Raw genomic sequence first — 21,484 nt, 5'->3', positions numbered from 1 at the left:
TAAAATTATACTACGATATTTCATCCGGTAAAAATCACTAATCATCAATTTTTTCAAAAATTACCTATACACTCCAAATTTCGTTCTGAATCCAAATCCCACATTATTTTCACCAAATAATGTCTGATTACATCATTTCATAATTTTATGGTTAGAATAACTATCAAATTACCATTTTGCCATTCGAACGAATTTTTACCTCAAATTTAGGTTTTTTACTAATTAAATCCTCTAATCCACAATTTAATCATTAATAATGCATTTTCAAATATGTGAGGTGTTATAATGTGCAGCTGCTAGGTCACTTCAAACCAATCAATGAGGATCTAAGTTTCAGATTTCTTGTGATATTTTTATTTACTTTGTTCGTGAAGTTAGGAAAGAAGGGATATTTTGATCTGTTGCATACCCCAATAGCAGGTATGAGATGATGGGAGTATCAGTGCTGAAAGGGATTTGGGGAATGGAGGTACATTTCAAGTAGAAGGTAAGAAAAACAAGCCTTCTTTTGTCAGCTTCGTAGATAGGAAGGATATATGCACATATGTTGGGAAAGATACAATTAATTTTGGAAAATCCTGTCCCTGTCGTGCTTAAGTGATAAAATAGGGATAAAATGGACAAGTTAGTTAAATTACTACCGGTGTTAACTTAATTGAAAAAAAATCAGATGGGATAAATGATAAGAAAAATAGCACAGGGGTATAAGTAATAAAAGAGTAAATTATAGGGGAATTTATGAACTTTTCCCTTTATTTTTATATCACTTTTATACAACTCTCATTTCTTTGTTTCCACTTTCTTTCTTCTCTTTTTCTTCCCTTTAATTTTCTTTCCTCATCCAAACGAAGGATAAATAGAAATTTTAATAATAGAAGAAATAGGCAAAGGGTAAATTTACATGCTAAGTGAACAAGTAAAAATTGTTCTCATTCCTTGCGTGTGTTTCCACAAACCAAAGGTATCCAGCTAACAATAAAAGAGAAAAATATAGAGAACCACAATTTATTGAAACCATTCCAAGAATATGTAATTCTAATGGAGTAGTTGAGATAAGATGACTGCTTTTGCAAAAGCAGTGTAAATGGCCGACACATGAATGCAAAGAATTATTAATAGCCATTTTATTTTTAGATTTCGTAGTCTTTTGACCATTTTCTGGCATGCCTTTGACAAAAATATTTTATCCGTTTCATACCCTCTTCAAGAGCAGATTGGTCAGCAGCAAAAATAATACGAAGCCAATCTTTTAGCCCCACTGCAGTTCCTGCAGATTAAAGAATTTTTGTTTTGTTTCTTAAAAAAATTCAACAAATTTGTGAGTCATGCTAAAACCAAAGCCAGCAGTCAATAGCAGACTAAATCATTTATCAATTGAATTTATTTTAATCTACTATATGATTTAATTATTTTAAATTTGCAGCTTATTTTCGTTTAAACAAATCATTGAAATTGTTATCTAAGGTGTTCCAATAAATGTAACATACAATTTCGTGATAAAAATGAAACTGATTATGAAATTGGTTATACTCAAAATGAGTCCAACAAGTGCAAAGGATAAAGTCTAGTGCACAAAACTTCCCCACTTTTGGGCATAGAAGTGAGGGTAAAATTTACCCTTATATTTTTCTTAAGTTAAACTTATAACCTTTCAGTCACAAGAATAATCTCACCGCTGCTACAATGCTCACCCTTTATAAGCAACGAAGACTAACAAAAAAAATATTTTCCTTGTACAAATGAAATTGGTCTTAAAAAAATTGCACAAAATATCAAACTAAAGCATGATTTGGGCAATTGTACCTGGAATAATGATAACAGATTCCTCCTTAGCAAGCTTGAAACAAAAATCAATATCATCGCTAATATCTTCCAGAAGTGAAAGGTTTAGTTTTACCTGCATTTCATGCAAGAAGATTTTAAAAAAATAAAATAATATATCTTTATAAATGACATCTATTCTGTTCTCAAAGAATGTCAAATTGTGGTGTATCCTCACCATCATAGCCATGGACCCTTCTGGTTTGTAAGGGCAAACAATGCATGGAATATCCTTTATCCCCTTAAAACATATATTTGAGGCATGCCTCAAATTCTCATTGATTTTCTTGTAAAAAACCTCATCAGTTTGCAAAATTATGTGAGGCACAGCTGCCTGTAAGACCAGAAATGATTAATCAGATAGAAGAAATAAAGAAAAGATGAATTCATGACATGAAAGAAAATTTTGACAGCAAGAGTATTGGATGAAGTTCTATCATATATCTGCATAAAAAAAATTTGGATTTGACATTGAACTAGCAGTAGCATATGAAAAATATTTCAAAATGAATACTGTATCAAGCTTTAAGTAAAATTAAGTTGCTTCCATTTCTTTGCTTGAAAAAAAATAAAAAGCTTGCAAAGAGAAAATTTTAAAAACCTGGATGAAGGTGGCTGGACCTCCCAATAGATTAAAATACTTTTCAATGCGTTCAACTACCTGCATAAGCAACATATGTTTTTTAACATCACATAAGAAGGTGATTGAATATAATGAAGAACCATTTAGAATTTAGAAATGTTTATATATTAAAAGTACTAACAGTTGAATCCAGTCAATTAGGGAACATCAATATAGAATATATAGTACAAAAGAATGAAGCAAAGAAAGAAGAAATAAAGATACATAGACACAAATAAAGCAATATATACATAGCTATATTGGGAACCACCTGCAAAGATACTGAAGAAAGGTTGATTCCCATTTTTAGCATAAAAGTTCATAAATAACAGAGCATTTATATGATCACTCAAGGTTCTTAATTCTCAGATTGACTAATCTAATTGCAGTGTGATTACTCAAGTACCATGTGATCAATGATGTAAGAGTAAAGTTATAAAAATATAAAAATATTATTCAAGGAAGTACCTTGGGTTTTCTAAAAGTGCCACATGGATCATTTGTCACAAACCAACCAAGCCTCCATCCAGGAACTATCCATCTCTTAGACAGGGCCCCGAGAGTGAGAACAGGAACAATAGAGCCAAAAACTCCCGTTGGCACAAAAGGATTGGCCCCAAATGTAAGGTGACCATAAACTTCATCAGCAATCACAATTGTTCCAAGCCTTTTTGCTGTTTTTGCTATCTAAGTCCAACATACAAAAAAATTTGTAACCCCTGTTAAAGCTGTCAAATTTTAGAAACATATTCTATCGGCTATTGATCATTTTACCACTCTTTTGAAATTTTGAGTAAATATCTTTTTTGGTCCTCAGCAAATCTTACGATCCCGCATTAATCCCTAACAAATAAAAAGGCTATTCGTGATCCCTAAGAAATTCAAAATGGACCCATTTAGTTGAAATCGTGTTCCCTCACAAATTCAAAATAGATCTATATTAGTCCCCCAAACGGACTAAAATGGGTCCACTTTGAATTTTTTCGGATCATGAATAGCCATTTTATTTTCTAGGGACTAAAGCAAGCATCATAAAATTTGTTGAAGACCGAGAATGATATTTACTCTAAATTTTTTTTATCATTTTTCCCCTTTCCAAATCACATACCGATCTATCCCATTTTTAAAAAATTTAACAATTTATCTCTATTTGATCAAAATTTGACTGATATTTAATCAAGTAAATAACTTATTAAAAACAATGATTTGATTAAACTTTAGTCAAATCAGGACAGTTTGATATATAATTTAAAAAAAGGGACAAGTTCTTATATAATTTTAAGTAAATATTATTTTTGGTTCTCAACAAATTTCACGATACCTGCTTTAGTTACTAATAAATAAAAAGGCTATTTGTGGTCCTAAGAAATTCAAAATGAACCCATTTAGTTGAAATCGTGGTTCCTCACAAATTCAAAATAGACCCACATTAATCCCTCAAAAGGACTAAAATGGGTCCACTTTGAATTTCTTAAGGACCACGCATATCCTTTTTATTTGCTAGGGATTAAAGCGGGCATCGTAAGATTTGTTGAGGACCAAAAATAATATTTACTCTATAATTTAAAACCGAGAACAAAGTAGTAAATATTTTAAAATATGGACAAAATGATAAATCGGCCTATTCTATCTCTAAGGGGCCGTTTGGTTCAGGGAAATTTTTTGGAATAGTAGGGAAATAAGATAGATAGAGAAATGATTGGAAAGATAGATAAAGTGAGATAGGTAGAAAAATGTAAAAAAAAGTTGTTTGGTGAGAAAAAACTTTACTGGGAAAATTAGGTAACTTTATGAAATCAACAGTGCATTAAAAGCCAGATAACCGGTTTTTCGAAAAATCCCACCTTCAAATTGGGTTTCTAAACTGTGCGGATATCTATGTTTCTCATAAATCCAGACAAATTGGATAGATGGATTTTTGGTGAAAAACGTTGAAACAAACATGGTGTTTCTAAAAGTCATACTTGAGAAAGATAGATATCCGTTGAAAAGCTTCCAACCAAACACCACCTAAAGTTATTTGGTATGGGGCCATGTATCTTATGCAACTAACCTTCTCCAAATGATGGTAACTGTATACATTTCCACAAGGATTGCCAGGGTTAATAATGACCAATGCAACTGTGTTCTGATTAGCAAGAGCTTCAACAGCATCTAGATCAACCTCCCAACCTTTCTCTGGTAGCAAATCATAATGCCTCACTTCAACTTCTCTAAATGCAGCAGAAAGTTCATAGATTGGGAAGCCAGGTCTTGGAAGCAAGATGTTTGCACCGGGGCGAGCAAGCATTGCCACTGAAACATCAATGGCTTGTGTGCCTCCACATGTGATAAAAACATCATCCGATGATAACTGATAAGGGAGGTCTCGAGACAGATATTCAGCGATTGCACTGTCACCAACATGAAAGTAACTTAAGTGACATTAGATACAAGAAAAGAGGGACAATAACCATGAACAAAATCTAAAACAAGTACTTATGATGTTTCTTTTTGGTCAAGAAACAAGTATATGCTAGTTCGATACTTCCATGTTTCTTTTTGGTCAAATAACTTTTTGCTAGATAATTTTATAGAAAATAAGTTTTTCATTTTGCGTGGAACAATTTTGTCATGTACACATATAAAGTGAATAGAATTTTTTTTTTTTCTTCTCTCTTTTTCTTAGTGCTTCTCATTCATTTTTTTGTGTATTGTATAAAATATTTTTATCTCATCTAACATGAGATATATAATCTCCTAATTTTATCTCAAAATCTATTGTTGGATTAAAAATTTATATTATTTACATCATATTTATAAAATACGGCATCAATTCAATTCTTTTAGTACATCATTAATGTGCTTCAAGATTAATTAATAAAACATATTCTCCAAAAAAAAAGATTAATTAAAACATACTTTTGAAAAATATGAAAGTAAAAATTATTTGATTAAATTTTTACGAGATTTGACCTAGACAATCAAGGTGACGGAGAATTATAATTCATAGTTGGAATGATAAAAAACAAATCACATTTTATATATTTATTGAATAGTTGTAAACGAAATTTTAATTTAATCTGAAGTTCTACTTTTAAGTGATCGCAATACTCTTAATAATGGGACATCTAGAAAAATTTGCGTGACAATGATGGAACTCTAAACTAATTGATCATAAAAGTTGTAATACGATATCATAAATCAATTATTCATAAATTCAAGCTATTAGATTTATCGTGTTATAAATCAATTATTTCAAAAATTTAAGTTACTGGATGAATACATATATGTATTTTAATATCATATTTTTAACAATTTTTAACAATATAAGTTCTGTTGGACTTCCTCCTTCAATGTTATGCCCAAGCCTATCGAGGGATTTCTCAAGAATCCTAAACCTTAAATCCTAGATCTCACCTCCTCTATATATATTCATTAGTTGTGGGTGGAGGCGAGGTTAGAGAATAGATTTGAGAGAAAATTATTTGAGAGATTTGTGAGCAAAGCTTTAAGCTTTGTATTTGAGAAATCTCTAGAGAGAGTTTGAGCGAAACATCTCTAGGGTAGTTTGATTATCACCATTGTTGGAGAGGTTGTGTTAACCACCACATTGGTGTATTTTGATTCTCTGTATCCATTATTTTCATAGTGGACGTTTGATCTGGACTAGGTCCCGTGGATTTCTACTTCTTCAATGGAGAAGGTTTTCCCACGTTAAAACTGTTTGTGTTCTCCTTCTCACTCTCCTGTTTGCGTTTTTGATTTTCCGCTACGCTGCCAGACTTGGTGAAGTTCAGGCCAAGGTAATTGCCGAGATCCGAGATCCAGGATCTTGTTGATTGACTTCCGCGAAAAGGCTGCTTAGCCGAGCTTGAGGGAACCGAGTTCCCAACAGTTGTATCAGAGCCCAAGTTCGACGGGTTCTAAGGGAGACGAGATGGAGACCAGTGGTATAACCCATAATGGAGATATGTTCAAGCTGACCGCAGACAATTTCACCTATTGGAGACCGATGATGGAAGATCATCTCTACTGCAAAGATTTACATGATCCCATTATCCTTGATGAGAGACCGGCAGGCAAGACCGATAAGGAGTGGGAGAATCAGAGTCGTAAGGCGGTAGCTACAATCGGAAAATACATAGACAAAAGCCTCTTTGAGCACGTGTCCAAGTTCACGAACGCGTATGAGTTGTGGACGAAGCTGGAGTCCATGATTCAGAAGAAGACTCCCAGGAACAAAGCACACCTGGTTCGCCGACTTGTGAAGTTAGAATACAAGGATGATGACATGAGCATGATTGAACACCTCAACACCTACAAAGATATTGTGAATCAGTTGTCAAAAGCTGAGATGAAAATTGATGATGAGATGCAGGCTTTGCTGCTATTGAGCTCGCTGCCAGAAAGCTGGGATACTCTGGTGGTGACTTTGAGTAATTCGACTCCAGATGAAAAATTGAAGATGGATGTCGTAACATATAGTCTCCTGAATGAAGAAGCCAGGAGAAGAGAACGAGGAGTTTCGAGCACGTCTGAGGCCAATGTTGCTGAGAACAGAGGGAAATCCGACTCCCGGTGTAGAAGCAAGAGCCGGGGTCGAGATCGTGATAGAAGAGGAAAGTCCAGACGCCGATCAAAGCCAAAATATGAGTTGAAGTGCTTCTACTGTGGAAAGACAGGTCATAAGAAGCCAGACTGTTGGACCCTGCAGAATGACGAGAAGAACGGCTCTGTGAAGCCGGATCAGATTATTCCCAAGAAGAGAGAAGACAAGAGCACAACTACGGTGGCTGCCAACCCGGATGCTGAGATATTCCTACTTGGTGAGGATAATTATTTGAATGTTGCATATGATGATTGCACCTGGATTGTTGACTCTGGTGCCTCCTTCCACGTTACTCCACACAAAGATTTTTTCTCCTCTTACCGAGGTGGTGATTTTGGAGTCGTGAAGATGGGAAATCAAGTGACCAGCAAGATTGTTAGTGTCAGTGATGTAACCCTAACCACAGATGTCGGATGCCGACTTGTGTTAAAATATGTAAGGCATGTTCCTGACATGCGATTGAATATAATCTCAGTAGGCAAGCTTGACGATGCCGGGTTAGTGAACTACTTTGGTAGTGTTAGATGGAAGCTGGCCAAGGGAAACTTGGTTGTTGCCTGAGGTAAGAAGAAAGGCTCCTTGTACGTGATGCAAGGAAAGATCAATGGCGGAGAAGCCAATTCTATCCGAGATGGACCTAGCTTGGAGCTATGGCACAAACGCCTCGGCCACATGAGCGAGAAAGGGCTCCAGCAGATCCTGAACAATAAAGGATTACTGACTGGGTTGAAAGGCCAATCGTTGGAGAGTTGCACGCACTGTCTAGCTGGAAAGCAGCACCGAGTTTCATTTGTGAGACCAGATCAACCCAGAAGACGCAAGTATATTCTTGACCTCGTCCATACTGATATTTGTTCCGTGTCGAAGAGATCTCTTGGAGGAGCTCAGTATTTTGTTTCATTCATTGATGATCATTCCCGCAAAGTGTAGGTATATTTGTTGAAGTTTAAAGACCAGGTACTCCAATCCTTTAAAGAATTCCATGCAATGGTTGAAAGGGAGACTGGCAAGAAATTGAAGGTGGTCTGATCTGACAATGGTGGTGAGTATTGCAGCCCATTTGATGCATATTGCAGAGCGACCGGGATTCGATTTGAGAAGACGCCCCCCGAGACTCCACAGTTGAATGGACTTGCTGAGAGGATGAACAGTGTAAGAACCCGCACCGTTAATTAAGGAATTTAATTAATAAATTATGAGAAAATAGGAAATGATTCCATAATTGACCCTAATAATTATTATGCGGCTTTAATAATTATAGTAAGTGGGTAATAATGCTGAAAGTCGCTTTTCGGAAGAAAAGTGCAGATACCGGTTCTGCTAGTCGGTATAAATGAGTACCAAAAAAGTATCCCAGAAAAATATAATAAGTGCATGATAATTACTAGAATAATATGTAGGACTTGTAAAACGAGTTTCAAGTCCGAATAATGAGAACTGGTGCTAGAAACCGGTACTGGCTTGGAAAAGCGCCTACCGGAAAAGTGCTCAGAAAATTATAAGAAAAATATGATAATTCTTGGAAAAATGTGTAGTTTCAGATTTCAAAGTTTGGGATTAAAATGCTAAGCGTAGTAATTAAAGTTAATACTATGTGTTAATCGGGTAAGTGACTATAAATACCCATTTCTAAGGGCACAATGCCCTAGAAAACAGATTTGAACGTGAGTGTGTGAGGGTGGCTGGTCAGCTTGGCTGTTCCTTGGGGTTTCTTCTCCATTTTGGGTCCAAGACACTTCCTTTCTTGATTTTCTTCACACTTTCACTTGGGAAACACTTGGTGAGGGTGAGAGCTAGCTTTGGGACTCCATTTCTAAGAGCTAGCTGTTGTGTGTGAGGTTTTGAGGCTGACTTGGATTGGTTGTTTGTGGGAGCCTTTGTTTTGACATTGTGAGGTCCAAGAAGCTTTCTTTGTGTTGAAAGGTCCAAGCTTGTTGATCCATTTTCGTGCACCTTGTTGAGTCAGTCTTGAGGGGCTGATTGTGAGCTCCAAAGAGCAACCTCTTCTTCTGTTTTGAGCTGGGGTATGTGTACCAACCTTTGAACTTGAGTTCCATGCTTAAAAAATGAAAGCTTGATGCATCTAAAGGCTGAAAGATGATAACTTGTTGTTGGGTAATGTTGAACACACCTAGAAATGCATGTTTGGTGCTTAAAATCGGTAAAAACCCAGCCTTGATGGATATCTTTACGAAATGCAGTTTCTGCATTCTATCGTGAAATATCCGGATATCTGCCCGATGAATATCCAGATATGTAATATCCGGATATGGGATTTGGATATCCGGATATTTCCAGTGAGATATCCGGATATGTAATATCCGGATATGGTCCCGAGGAATATCCGGATATTCTGGGATTTCGAAGAACAGTAGTTGTGATGTGTGTACAGTAGGCTATTGGGGGTTTGTGGACCCTAGATTGATGACGTGGAACTTCTGTAATTAATGAACTAAGTTAGAATCATTGTGATTAAGGATTTATGGCTTGGTATGGAGCCTTAAGATGTAAAACGTAAGGAAAGGCGTTGTCTTTAATTTATATGCTTGTGTCGCATTATTATTGATATAGTTTTGGTCCATAACAGATTGTGAATCTGCTGTGTTTGGACTTTGAGCTGTGGACTCTTGGCCTTGGGTGTTAGCTTGCAAGGTAAGCTTTCGTGTCCTCGGTTTAGCCATATTGTGGTTCCACCATGTCCCATAGGGGTGTGGTTGTATGCATGCTGTGTTACATGCTTTGAATATTTGAAATGTTGTTGAGCTTTATGTGTAATGGCTTTTAATATGCATGTGTTGTTTCATCTTGACGGTAAGCCTGAGTATGTAGCGTCATACGATATGGTGATCCGGGGTGAATGCAAGTAGCGTCTTGCACTAATGTGGGTATTTGGCGTATGTAAATCCTGCATTTCTCTGGCCAGTAGAATAGAATTGACACACATGACATGATTATCTGCTGCATTGCACTACTTTAGAACTGATGATGATATCTGCTTTTAAACTTATATTGCACATGTAAGTGAGCTTGGGGTGGAAGATCCTTGAGGACCCCTTGTCTTACTGAGATTTCTTGTTTAGATATCTCACCCCACGTTTGGGGAATGCTTATTTCAGGTTCCGGTAGTTTGGTGACTGATGCCTCTAGCGGCAAGAGGCCAGAGCTTAGTTGATGATATTATGCTGTTTGCTGCCATAACTGGTTATGGATGCTGTTTATGTTTTCCGTTATTTATGTTTACGTTGTTGTTGAGACTGATGTTGGGCGTGTTGCCTTATTTGAGTGAGCATGGGGATTGTCCATGACACATTATGTTAGTACCTTAGATTGGAGTTGTATAAACTGTTAGATGGTCCGGTCTACGTTGTTGTAGTTCCGTGACTAGAGCCACACATTTATTATCTATGTTATGAGGTATGTTCAGTTAGCTGTTTTATTGCAATTACATACAGACGTTGTTTTATTAATTGATTAATAAGCAAGTTGGTAATGATAATGACATCATAATTGAAAAGAAAAAGACATTCCGCATTTTTATTAAGCGCTACTTAATACGATAGTATGATAACATTGCCGGATATATACGGGGTGTTACAAACAGGACTATTGAAGAGAAGGTATGAAGTATGTTATCCAATGCCGGATTGCCAAAATCATTATGGTGAGAAGCCGTCAGAACTGTTGTTGACTTGATCAACCTCTCACCATCACGGCCACTTGAAGGAGAAATTCCAGAAGAAGTCTGGACAAGTCAGAAAGTGGCCTATAATCAACTGAAGGTGTTTGGATGCCGAGCTTTCGTGCATATCCCTAAAGATGAAAGGGCTAAACTTGATGCTAAGACTAAAAAATACATTTATCTTGGTTCGCAGAGATGTGAGTTTGGGTTCCGACTTTGGGATCCAATCAATAAGAAGATAGTGAGAAGTCGAGATACAGTCTTTCATGAAGATGAGACCATTCATGACATCTCGAAGCCCAAAGTCCAAGTTACTGTTAGACGTGAAGAACCCATCCCTCCTGTCCGAGCTAAAGTAGGGGGAGAAAATCAAGAGAATGAAGAAAATGATGGATAGTAACAAGCTGATGATGACCAAGATACTGAGGTCCAAGATGATGATGAGATCCGGGATGAGAATGATGAACCGGGTTCTCAAGCTGAAAAACAATCGAGATATCCAATTCGAGAAAGAAGATCCTCTACAAGATACCCATCTGATGAATACATCGTCGTTGTTGAAGACGATGAGCCTCAGAGTTATGATGAGGCCGTGACGAGCTCAGAAAAAGAAGAATGGGAAAAGGCAATGCAAGACGAGATGAAGTCTCTGCACGAGAATCAGACTTATGAGCTGAATGAGTTGCCAGAAGGAAGACGAACTCTGGAAAATAAACGGGTCTACAAGATTAAGAACGAAGAGAACGGGAAGAAGCCGAGATACAAAGCCCGGATTGTAGTGAAAGGCTGCAATCAGAAGAAAGGAGTAGACTTTGAGGAGATCTTTTCTCGTGTGGTAAAAATGACCTCGGTCCGAACCGTGTTAGCCATGGCGGCTTTGATGGACCTCGAGGTAGAACAAATGGACGTGAAGAAGGTATTTCTTCACGGTAATTTAAAAGAGAGATATATATGGAGCAACCTGAGGGGTTTCGAGCTTCAGAAAAAGAAGACTTGGTATGTCGGTTGAAGAAGAGCCTCTATGGCTTGAAGCAAGCACCTCGGCAGTCGTACAAGAAGTTTGAATCATTCATGACTGATCACAAGTTTGAGAAGACAGAAGCCGACCACTGTGTATTTGTGAAGAGGTATGAGGTCGAAGAGTTTTTGATTTTGTTGTTATATGTTGACGACATGCTTATTATAGTATAGGGAAAGACAAATCGAGGATAGCTGCCCTGAAGAAGGCATTGAGCTCGTCCTTCGCAATGAAGGACCTCGGCCCTGCAAAGCAGATTCTCGGAATCAAGATTATCCGAGATAGACAAAAGAAGTTATTGTGACTATGTAAAGAGAAGTATATTGAGAAGATTCTAAAGAGATTCAGCATGGACAAAGCCAAACCAGTGAGCACCCCCTTAGCCGGACACATAAAGCTGAACCAGAAGCAATGTCCGAGTTCTGATGAAGACAAAGACGAGATGCTAAAGATCCCATATCAATCCGTTGTCAGAAGCTTGATGTATACAATGATTTGCACTAGACCCGACTTGGCATATGCTGTTGGAATGGTAAGCCGATATCTATCGAACCCCGGCAAAGAGCACTAGAAAGCAGTGCAGTGGATCTTCAAGTACCTCCGAGGTACGACCAACTTATGTCTCCGATTTGGAGAAGGCACAACCGAGTTACAAGGCTACTCGGATTCTGATTTAGGGGGAGATTCCGACTCGAGGAAGTCGACGACGAGATACATGATGAGATTTGTCGGATTAGCTGTCTCTTGGCAATCAAGAATTCAGAAGTGTGTTGCACTATCAAAAACCGAGGCTGAGTACATTGCCGCGACTGAGGCAAGCAAAGAGATGTTGTGGATGACAAAGTTTCTCATGGAACTCGGCCATGATCAAGACAAGTACGAGCTGGGTTGTGACAATCAAAGCGCAATCCATCTTGCGAAGAATTCGACCTGTCACTCCCGCACTAAGCATATTGATCTGAGGTATCACTGGATCCTGGATGTGGTGGAAGGTGGAGAGCTCGAACTCGTCAAAGTGCACTCTGACCAAAATTGGACCGACATGATGACAAAGCCGGTCCCAACAAGGAAATTTGAAGACTGCTGTGAAGGAGCCGGGTTGATGCTGAAGCCAACACATTGAAGTCGGAGGGGGAGATTTGTTGGGCTTCCTCCTTCAATGCTAAGCCCAAGCCCATTGAGGGGTTTCCCAAAAACCCTAAACCTTAAACCCTAGATCTCACCTCCTCTATATATATTCATTAGTTGTGGGTGGAGGTGAGGTTAAAGAATAGATTTGAGAGAAAATTATTTGAGAGATTTGTGAGCAAAGCTTTAAGCTTTGTATTTGAGAGATCTCTAGAGAGAGTTTGAGTGAAACATCTCTAGGGTAGTTTGATTATCACCATTGTTGGAGAGGTTGTATTAACCACCACATTGATGTATTTTGATTCTCTGTATCCATTATTTTCATAGTGGACGTTTGATCTGGACTAGGTCCCGTGAATTTTTACTTCTTCAATGGAGAAGGTTTTCCCACGTTAAAACTGTTTGTGTTCTCCTTCTCACTCTCCTGTTTGCGTTTTTGATTTTTCGCAGCGCTGCCCGACCTAGTTCAGGCCGAAGTAATTGCAGAGATCCGAAATCCAAGATCTTGTTGATTGACTTCCGTGAAAAGGCTGCTTAGCCGAGTTTGAGAGAACCGAGTTCCCAACAAGTTCCTCTTGAGTGATGTTATATTTATAATCTATTTTTATCTTATAATTACTTTTATGCTTATTGAATCAAAATTAAATCAACAATTACAATATGACATTAAGTGATAGTTTTTATTTAAAATTTAAATTAGAAAAAAAAATCTCTTACTTTCTTTTTTATGATTTTTATTGTGTATCTCTTTTTCTCACTTAAAATAATACAATTTTATGTTATTTAAAGGACAAACCCTTAAAGAGAAAAAGAAGAAAAAGAAAATAATATAAGAATAATATAATTAAAAGAATACACAACTAACATGAGCATATTAACAACTATGTTGAGAAAACATACCTAAATACACACAGAACAAAAACAATGTGAAGGACAAGAAATTGAAATTCAAAAACCCGCAGGGAAACATTACTTTCTAGCCTGAAGAAGACCGACAGGGGGAGCATAGCCATGAAACTTGTGTGACTGAATTGCATCAATGACAGCTTCTTCAGCAATGTTGGTGGTGTGGAAGCATGTCGTTAAAGTTGGATCACCTATACCCAAACAAATAACTCTCTTGCCACCATCATGATTCTCATCAATACTTTCCATAAGAAGGCTAAGCATACCCTTAATGGTGATGTTGGACACTGTTTTCGATTCATTGTTCGCAGCGACACCACCACCTTCCATTTCTAGCTTGAAGTCTCTGTAACCTCTCAGGCTTAGTTTTTGGGACCTTGGTGTCTCACTATGGCATGTTAATGCTTTTTATATATAGAGCCATGAGGTTGTTCTCATTTCCTTAATTAATAGTTTGGACCATCGCACCTCTTCATTTGCGAACCATCGCACCTCTTCATATGTATGTAATGTATGCATATGTAGGTAGGTATATTTGTCATGAATTGAAATTTTATGTTTAGGCCCAGTCGCTGATGATATGTTGCGATTATGGGCCCTGCTGAAGTGCTGATAGCCCATTTGCTGGAGGGGTGTGTTTCTTGTGTCCATTCACTTCCCTCCACGTTATCCTTTTAAACCACCTTTCTCGCATCATTGAACATTGATCACTTTTTATTTTTCCCCTTTTACTTGTACCGTGAGAGTAGGGGTGTAAATGGGTTAGGCCGAACTACAGGGGCCTACGGCCTAACCTGTATTAAGTCAGACTTAACCTATTATAAATAGTAAAATAGAATAGACTTCGGTTTTTAAAAAAATCTATTTAAAAAACAGGTCATAAGTTTTTTTATATATATCAGGCCTATAAGCTTACAGGTCGGCCTATCATATAATTTATTTAAAATATAATAAATAAAATTATTATTTTAATAATTTTAAATAATAAAATAATATTATTTTAGTTATTCTTTTAATTGTTGAATATTTAATAGGCTTAAACAGCCTAATAGGCCTAGGCCAAGACTTTTATTTTTTAAATACAGTTCAGGCTAGACTTATAATTTGAGATTTATATAGGCTAATAGACCAAGCCATAGCCAATATTTTTTACACAAACCTTCACTTATTTAAAGTAAAACCTAGCCTATTTACATGGATACACGGGAGAGTTGATTAAATAGAGGAGAGAGCATTTACCTGGTTATTCGGTGACTGTTGCATTCTGATTGTAAGCGATGGAAATTCATATTGAAGCAAAGGACAACATCTTGTAGGAACAAGAATCCCCAACTGAATTAAGTTACAGAACCATTTCTTTCCTCTGTTCTGATACACTAATATTATCGTGGGGTGTTACAACATTAAGAAGGAAAAATGGGTCAAATAAGAGGGGTGGGAAAGGGAGATGGAGATTACAAAGGGAAAAGAAAATTGACGTCGCACATCACCTAAAATCATTGACATTTGTTCTCAGTTTTTATGAGTGTCAACATTCAAGATTATATATTCAAAAGTTTTGTCGACCATCACTTGTCATATGGTGGAAATTATGGACATGTATTTAGACGTGGCGAAAGGTTATTTTGTAACTTCTTTCTTTTTTTCACAAATAAAATTTAGGTGGAATTAGACGTTCTACAAGACACATTACATTAGCAAGAGAGTCTTCACATTAGTCAGAGGAATTCAAACTCACACCCTAATAACTAATTTTGTTCCATTACGAATGTGGATGGGAGTAGTTTCTAACAAAGACAGAAAAACTATATTAAAAATGAAAATTAAGTTCTTTTAGTATATTAATATTTTTAATTAAATTTAAATAAAAATACTATATATATACTTGTTATTAATAGAAATAATATATCTTTGTGTATCATCATAATAGCGGCATATATATTATTGGATAAAGTGTGTGTCATTTTAAAGGATGTAAAGTTGTGTCATTTTAAGAGAGAGAAAGAGATAGATAAAGGATGAGAGAGAGTTGACAAAAAAAATAAAGGTGTGGGTCCCACTTCTTTGTGAGAGTGAAAGGATATAAGTTGTGTCATTTAAAAGGATAAACATTTTTCCCTATATTATTTTACGTAACGGTGATTTATTCATTTTTATCACTTTTTATATACAAATCTCATTTCTTTCTTCCCATTTTCTTCCCTTTAATTTTCTTTCCTCATCCTAATGAAGGATAAATAACGATTTTAATAAATAGAACAATAATTAGGCAAAGGGTAAATTTACATGCTAAGTAAACAAGTAAAAATTGTTCTCATTCCTTGCATGAGTTTCCACAAACCAAAGGTATCTAGCAAACAATAAAAGAGAAAAATATAGAGAACCACAATTTATTGAAACCATTCCAAGATTGATTTAATACATAATATGCTAATGGAGTAGTTGAGATAAGATGACTGCTTTTGCAAAAGCAGTGTAAATGGCCGACACATGAATGCAAAGAATTATTAATAGCCATTTTATTTGTAGATTTAGTAGTCTTTTGACCATTTTCTGGCATGCCTTTGACAGAAATATTTTATCCGTTTCATACCCTCTTCAAGAGCAGATTGGTCAGCAGCAAAAATAATACGAAGCCAATCTTTTAGCCCCACTGCAGTTCCTGCAGATTAAAGATTTTTCGTTTTGTTTCTTAAAAAAATTCAACAATTTTGTGAGTCATGCTAAAACCAAAGTCAGCAGTCAATAGCAGACTCAATCATTTATCAATTGAATTTATTTTAATCTACTATGATTTAATTATATTAATTTTGCACTTATTTTCGTTTAAACAAATCATTGAAATTGTTATCTAAGGTGTTCCTATAAATGTGACTTACAATTTCATGATAAAATTGGTGATATCCAAAATGAGTCCAACAAGTGCAAAGATAAAGCCTAGTGCACAAAACTTACTCGACTTGTGAGTATAGAAGTGAAGGTAAAATTTACCCTTATATATTTCTAAACTCAAACCCATAACCTTTCACTCACAGGCATAATCTGATCGCTGCTATAATCATCACCCTTTAAAAGCAGTGAAGACTAACAAAAAAAAAAATATTCCTTGTACAAATGAAATTGGTATTAAAAAAATTGCACAAAATATCAAACTAAGGCATGATTTGGGCAATTGTACCTGGAAGAATGATAACAGATTCCTCCTTAGCAAGCTTGAAACAGAAATCAATATCATCGCTAATATCTTCCAGAAGTGAAAGGTTTAGTTTTACCTGCATTTCATTCAGGAAGATTTTGAAAAAAAATAAAAAACAATGACATCTATTCTGTTCTCAAAGAATGTCTAATTGTGGTGTATCCTCACCATCATAGCCATGGACCCTTCTGGTTTGTAAGGGCAAACAATGCATGGAATATCCTTTATCCCCTTAAAACATATATTTGAGGCATGCCTCAAATTCTCATTGATTTTCTCGAAAAAAACCTCATCAGTTTGCTTAATTATGCGAGGCACAGCTGCCTGTAAGACCAGAAGTGATTAATCAGATAGAAGAAATAAAGAAAAGATGAATTTTTGACAGCAAGAGTATTGGATGAAAACTTGGATTTGACATTAAACTAGCAGCAGCAAATGAAAACTATATCAAAATGAATATTGTATCAAGCTTTAAGTAAAACTAAGTTGCTTCCATTTCTTTGCTTGAAAAAAATAAAAAGCATGCAAAGAGAAAATTTTAAAAACCTGGATGAAGGTGGCTGGACCTCCCAAAAGATTAAAATACTTTTCAATGCGTTCAACTACCTGCACAAGCAACATATGTTTTTTAACATCACATAAGAAGGTGATTGAATATAATGAAGAACCATTTAGAATTTAGAAATGTTTATATGTTAAAAGTACTAACAGTTGAATCCAGTCAATTAGGGAACATCAATATAGAATATATAGTACAAAATAATGAAGCAAAGAAAGAAGAAATAAAGATACATAGACACAAATAAAGCAATATATACATAGATATATTGGGAACCACCTGCAAAGATACTGAAGAAAGGTTGATGTTTAGCATAAAAGTTCATAAATCACAGAGCATTTATATGATCACTCAAGGTTCTTAATTCTCAGATTGACTAATCTAATTGCAGTGTGATTATTCAAGTACCATGTGATCAATGATGTAAGTGTTAAGATATAAAAATATAAAAATATTATTCAAGGAAGTACCTTGGGTTTTCTAAAAGTGCCACATGGATCATTTGTCACAAACCAACCAAGCCTCCATCCAGGAACTATCCATCTCTTAGACAGGGCCCCGAGAGTGAGAACAGGAACAATAGAGCCAAAAACTCCCATTGGCACAAAAGGATTGGCCCCAAATGTAAGGTGACCATAAACTTCATCAGCAATCACAATTGTTCCAAGCCTTTTTGCGGTTTCTGCAATCTAAGTCCAACATACAAAAAAGTTTGTAACTCCTGTTAATGCTGTCAAGTTTTAGCTAGAAACGTATGCTATCAGCTAATTGATCATTTTTACCGCTGTTTCAAAAAAAACTTTTTTTTTTTTATCATTTTACCCCTTTCTTTCTTTTTTTTGGTAATATTGAGGGGACATTTTACCCCTTTCAAATTAAGTATCAATACGTCCCTTTTCTTAAATTATTTATCAATTTATTTTTATTTGACCAAAATTTGACCACACTTATTCAAATGAACTTTAATCAAACTTTAGTCAAGTAGAAACAATTTAATATATAATTTGAAAAAGTAATACTTTCCGTAAAAGGGTGCAAAGTTGTAAAATAAATAAATAAATAAATTAAAGGTTTAAAGTTTTTAAAATTACTTTAAATAACTTTATCTAATGTTCATCAAAATACACACAAAAAAGTATGTGGGGCCCAAAAAAAAGAAAAAAAAATATAGGTCCATATCTTTTATGTGTGTTTTTTGGTGAACATTAAATAAAATTATCCAAAGTAACTTTAGAAACTTTAAACCCATAAATTAAAATAAGGACAAAATAGTGAATCGGCTTATTGTATCTCTAAAGTTATTTGGTATGGGCCATATATCTATAACCTTTCAAAATATTTTAGATACACTCGTCGCACTACTGACTCGATGCGACAGGCCAATCAAAATGAGGCATTTTCTGCGATGTGTGTACGGAAAAGAAAAAAAAATTCAAGTGTCAATTTTTGAATGAAAGTCGTAGGTAGACTTGGTGTACTAAAAATAATCCCTCTTCCGAAATATTTTAGGTACACCGATCGCACTACTGACTTGGTGCGATGAGCCAATCAAAATGAAGCATTTTCTGTTATGTGTGTACAGAAAAGAAAAAAAAAATTAATCCAAGGTCAATTTTTGAATGGAAGTCGTAGGTACCGGTGTAGTGAAAATGCTCTCCTAACCTTTTCCAAATGATGGTAATTGTATACATTTCCACAAGGATTCCCAGGGTTAATAATGACCAATGCAACTGTGTTCTGATCAGCAAGAGCTTCAACAGCATCTAGATCAACCTCCCAACCTTTCTCTGGTAGCAAATCATAATGCCTCACTTCAACTTGTCTAAATGAAGCAGAAAGTTCATAGATTGGGAAGCCAGGTCTTGGAAGCAAGATGTTTGCACCGGGGTGAGCAAGCATTGCCACTGAAACATCAATGGCTTGTGTGCATCCACATGTGATAAAAACATCATCAGATGATAACTGATAAGGGAGGTCTCGAGACAAATATTCAGCAATCGCACTGCCACCAACATGAAAGTAACATAAGCGCCCGAAGATATAAGAAAAAGGGGACCATAACCAAAAATAAAATCTAAAACAAGTACTTAATTATCTTGTTTCTTTTTGGTTAATAAAAGTATATATTAGTATGATCCGTCCACTTCATTAGTCATTTATATGTAAAACATCAAATTATATATTTAATGGAAGATCAAGCTTTTAAGGCTTATATTCATTAGCTATTGATCTCACTTGCCTTTAATGACTCTAATTTATTAATGATGTGAGAGCTTAAATATGAGCAAGGTTAATAATGAATATAATAAGACTTGTTAGACTTACATTAATACAAATTGATTTTTTGTAGGCGTGTAAGTTGATCCTTAGGAAATGTCGGTTTATTAAGTTAAAATTACTCATACACCGTTAAATAACTTTTTACTAGATAATTTTATTTCAAAATTTATTGTTGGATTAAAAATTTCTGTTATTTACATCATATTTATAAAAGGGGCAGGATATTCTTACACCGATGTAAGAGTTACAAGTCTTACACTCAATCTTGATCATTGATCCACTTGTATCTAATGGCTCACATTACTAAAAAATTTGAGCCCTGGGATCAGCGGACAAGATTGAGAGTGTAACTTACACTGGTGTAAAATGATCCTGACCCTTTATAAAATATGACATGAATTCAAAATGAGTAGTACTTCATTACTATGCTTCAAGATTAATTAATATGTACTTTTGAAAAATATGAACTTAATTCTGAAAATAAATAGTTACGAAACGATGAACCGATTAAAATATTTAAAAATAAATAATGAACACGTAGACGAGTACACACAAACCAACAACAACATGAAGGACAAGAAAATTGAAATTTAAAAACAGAGAGGCAGGGAAACATTACTTTCTAGCCTGAAGAAGACCAACGGTGGGAGCATAGCCATGAAACTTGTGTGACTGAATTGCATCAGTGACAGCTTCTTCAGCAATGTTGGTGGTGTGGAAGCATGTCGTTAAAGTTGGATCACCAATACCCATAGAAATAACTCTTTTGCTACCATCATGATTCTCATCAATACTTTCCATTAGAAGGCTTAGAATACCCTTGATGGTGATGCTGGGCACTGTTTTTGATTCATTGTTCACAGCCACACCACCACCTTCCATTTCTAGCTTGAAATCTCTGTAACCTCTCTGGCTTAGTTTTGGGACCTTGGTGTCTCACTATGGCATGTTTATGCTTTATATAGAGAGCCATGAGGTTGTTCTCATTTCCTGAATTTAAGAGTTTGGTTTCTCCAAGACCCCACCCACGTCAATTATTCACTGCATGAAAGCACTCTATTTGAGTCTTGTACTACAACGACTTTTTGAAAAGGAGTTAACACGTTTCTCACCTAGCAATAAACTTTCAGTCCTTATGTTGTATTAAACACCCACTAAAATATAGAGCACAAAAATTATTTAAACTCAAATAATCGATCTCCATCGAAATTTCTAATATACTATCATCGTATCTATATATACATAGTTTGTAATTTCTTTTTGAAGGAAAATCATACCCACTACTAATTAGTGCAACGGTAGTACCAAAAATATTCTCAATGTCTACCTATAATATATACAAAAAGAAGACTTAAGTTGCCTTTATAATCTTAATTCTGTTTTTTATATATATGATTAAGAAGAAGACTTGATTATTTTAAAATTTGCTTAGAATTCAATTTCGAAAATTAGATGAATTTGAATAATATTGACAATTGAAATTCAAAATTATATGTGATGATATTAGGAATTGATTATTAGGAACACATTCTCGTAACCAAATGTTGTTGATATTAGTAGCATTTACGCTGTGCTTATATTATAATTCCATTTTATAATCACGTTGATTTCATGTTAGTAAGTTATTTTCATGTATATGATACGATGATAATTAATTATGATAATATTAATTAATTTTTATTAA

General features: G+C 35.4%; 2 protein-coding genes across 2 annotated transcripts; both read right to left on the bottom strand.

Moving 5' to 3' along the window:
* Positions 1 to 1,130: 1,130 nt before the first annotated feature.
* On the bottom strand, positions 1,131 to 14,095 carry LOC133305128 (probable aminotransferase TAT2). Its single transcript, XM_061505263.1, has 7 exons — positions 13,833 to 14,095; positions 4,497 to 4,836; positions 2,912 to 3,130; positions 2,423 to 2,482; positions 2,000 to 2,155; positions 1,804 to 1,897; positions 1,131 to 1,267 (listed from the first exon to the last, which is right to left on the bottom strand). Exons 1-7 carry the CDS (start codon positions 14,093 to 14,095, stop codon positions 1,131 to 1,133), a joined length of 1,269 nt encoding a protein of 422 aa, XP_061361247.1.
* A 2,201-nt stretch (positions 14,096 to 16,296) lies between these two features.
* LOC133305127 (probable aminotransferase TAT2) lies at positions 16,297 to 20,682 on the bottom strand. The gene is made up of 7 exons (XM_061505262.1): positions 20,420 to 20,682; positions 19,183 to 19,522; positions 17,991 to 18,209; positions 17,508 to 17,567; positions 17,130 to 17,285; positions 16,944 to 17,037; positions 16,297 to 16,427 (listed from the first exon to the last, which is right to left on the bottom strand). The coding sequence occupies exons 1-7, from the start codon at positions 20,680 to 20,682 to the stop codon at positions 16,297 to 16,299; spliced, it is 1,263 nt and encodes a 420-aa protein (XP_061361246.1).
* Between the last annotated feature and the right edge of the window lie 802 nt (positions 20,683 to 21,484).

Source organism: Gastrolobium bilobum, unplaced genomic scaffold (genome assembly GCF_033153095.1).
Source record: "Gastrolobium bilobum isolate Gb01-03AN ecotype WA unplaced genomic scaffold, APGP_CSIRO_Gbil_v1 utg6234, whole genome shotgun sequence".
Lineage (NCBI taxonomy): Eukaryota > Viridiplantae > Streptophyta > Magnoliopsida > Fabales > Fabaceae > Gastrolobium > Gastrolobium bilobum.
Note: the sequence above shows the minus strand (reverse complement) of the source record. Positions and strands in the feature narration are given on the sequence as shown.

Excerpts from the sequence above, each read along its gene's own strand:
- LOC133305127 (XM_061505262.1), bottom strand. The coding sequence starts at position 20,682 with ATGGAAGGTGGTGGTGTGGCTGTGAACAATGAATCAAAAACAGTGCCC. Across the intron at positions 19,523-20,419 it reads GGTCTTCTTCAGGCTAGAAA|TGCGATTGCTGAATATTTGT; the intron begins GTAATGTTTCCC and ends TGTTGGTGGCAG. Across the intron at positions 17,038-17,129 it reads AAGGGTCCATGGCTATGATG|GTAAAACTAAACCTTTCACT; the intron begins GTGAGGATACAC and ends AATGAAATGCAG.
- LOC133305128 (XM_061505263.1), bottom strand. The coding sequence starts at position 14,095 with ATGGAAGGTGGTGGTGTCGCTGCGAACAATGAATCGAAAACAGTGTCC. Across the intron at positions 3,131-4,496 it reads GTTACCATCATTTGGAGAAG|ATAGCAAAAACAGCAAAAAG; the intron begins GTTAGTTGCATA and ends TGTTGGACTTAG. Across the intron at positions 2,156-2,422 it reads GTCCAGCCACCTTCATCCAG|GCAGCTGTGCCTCACATAAT; the intron begins GTTTTTAAAATT and ends CTGGTCTTACAG.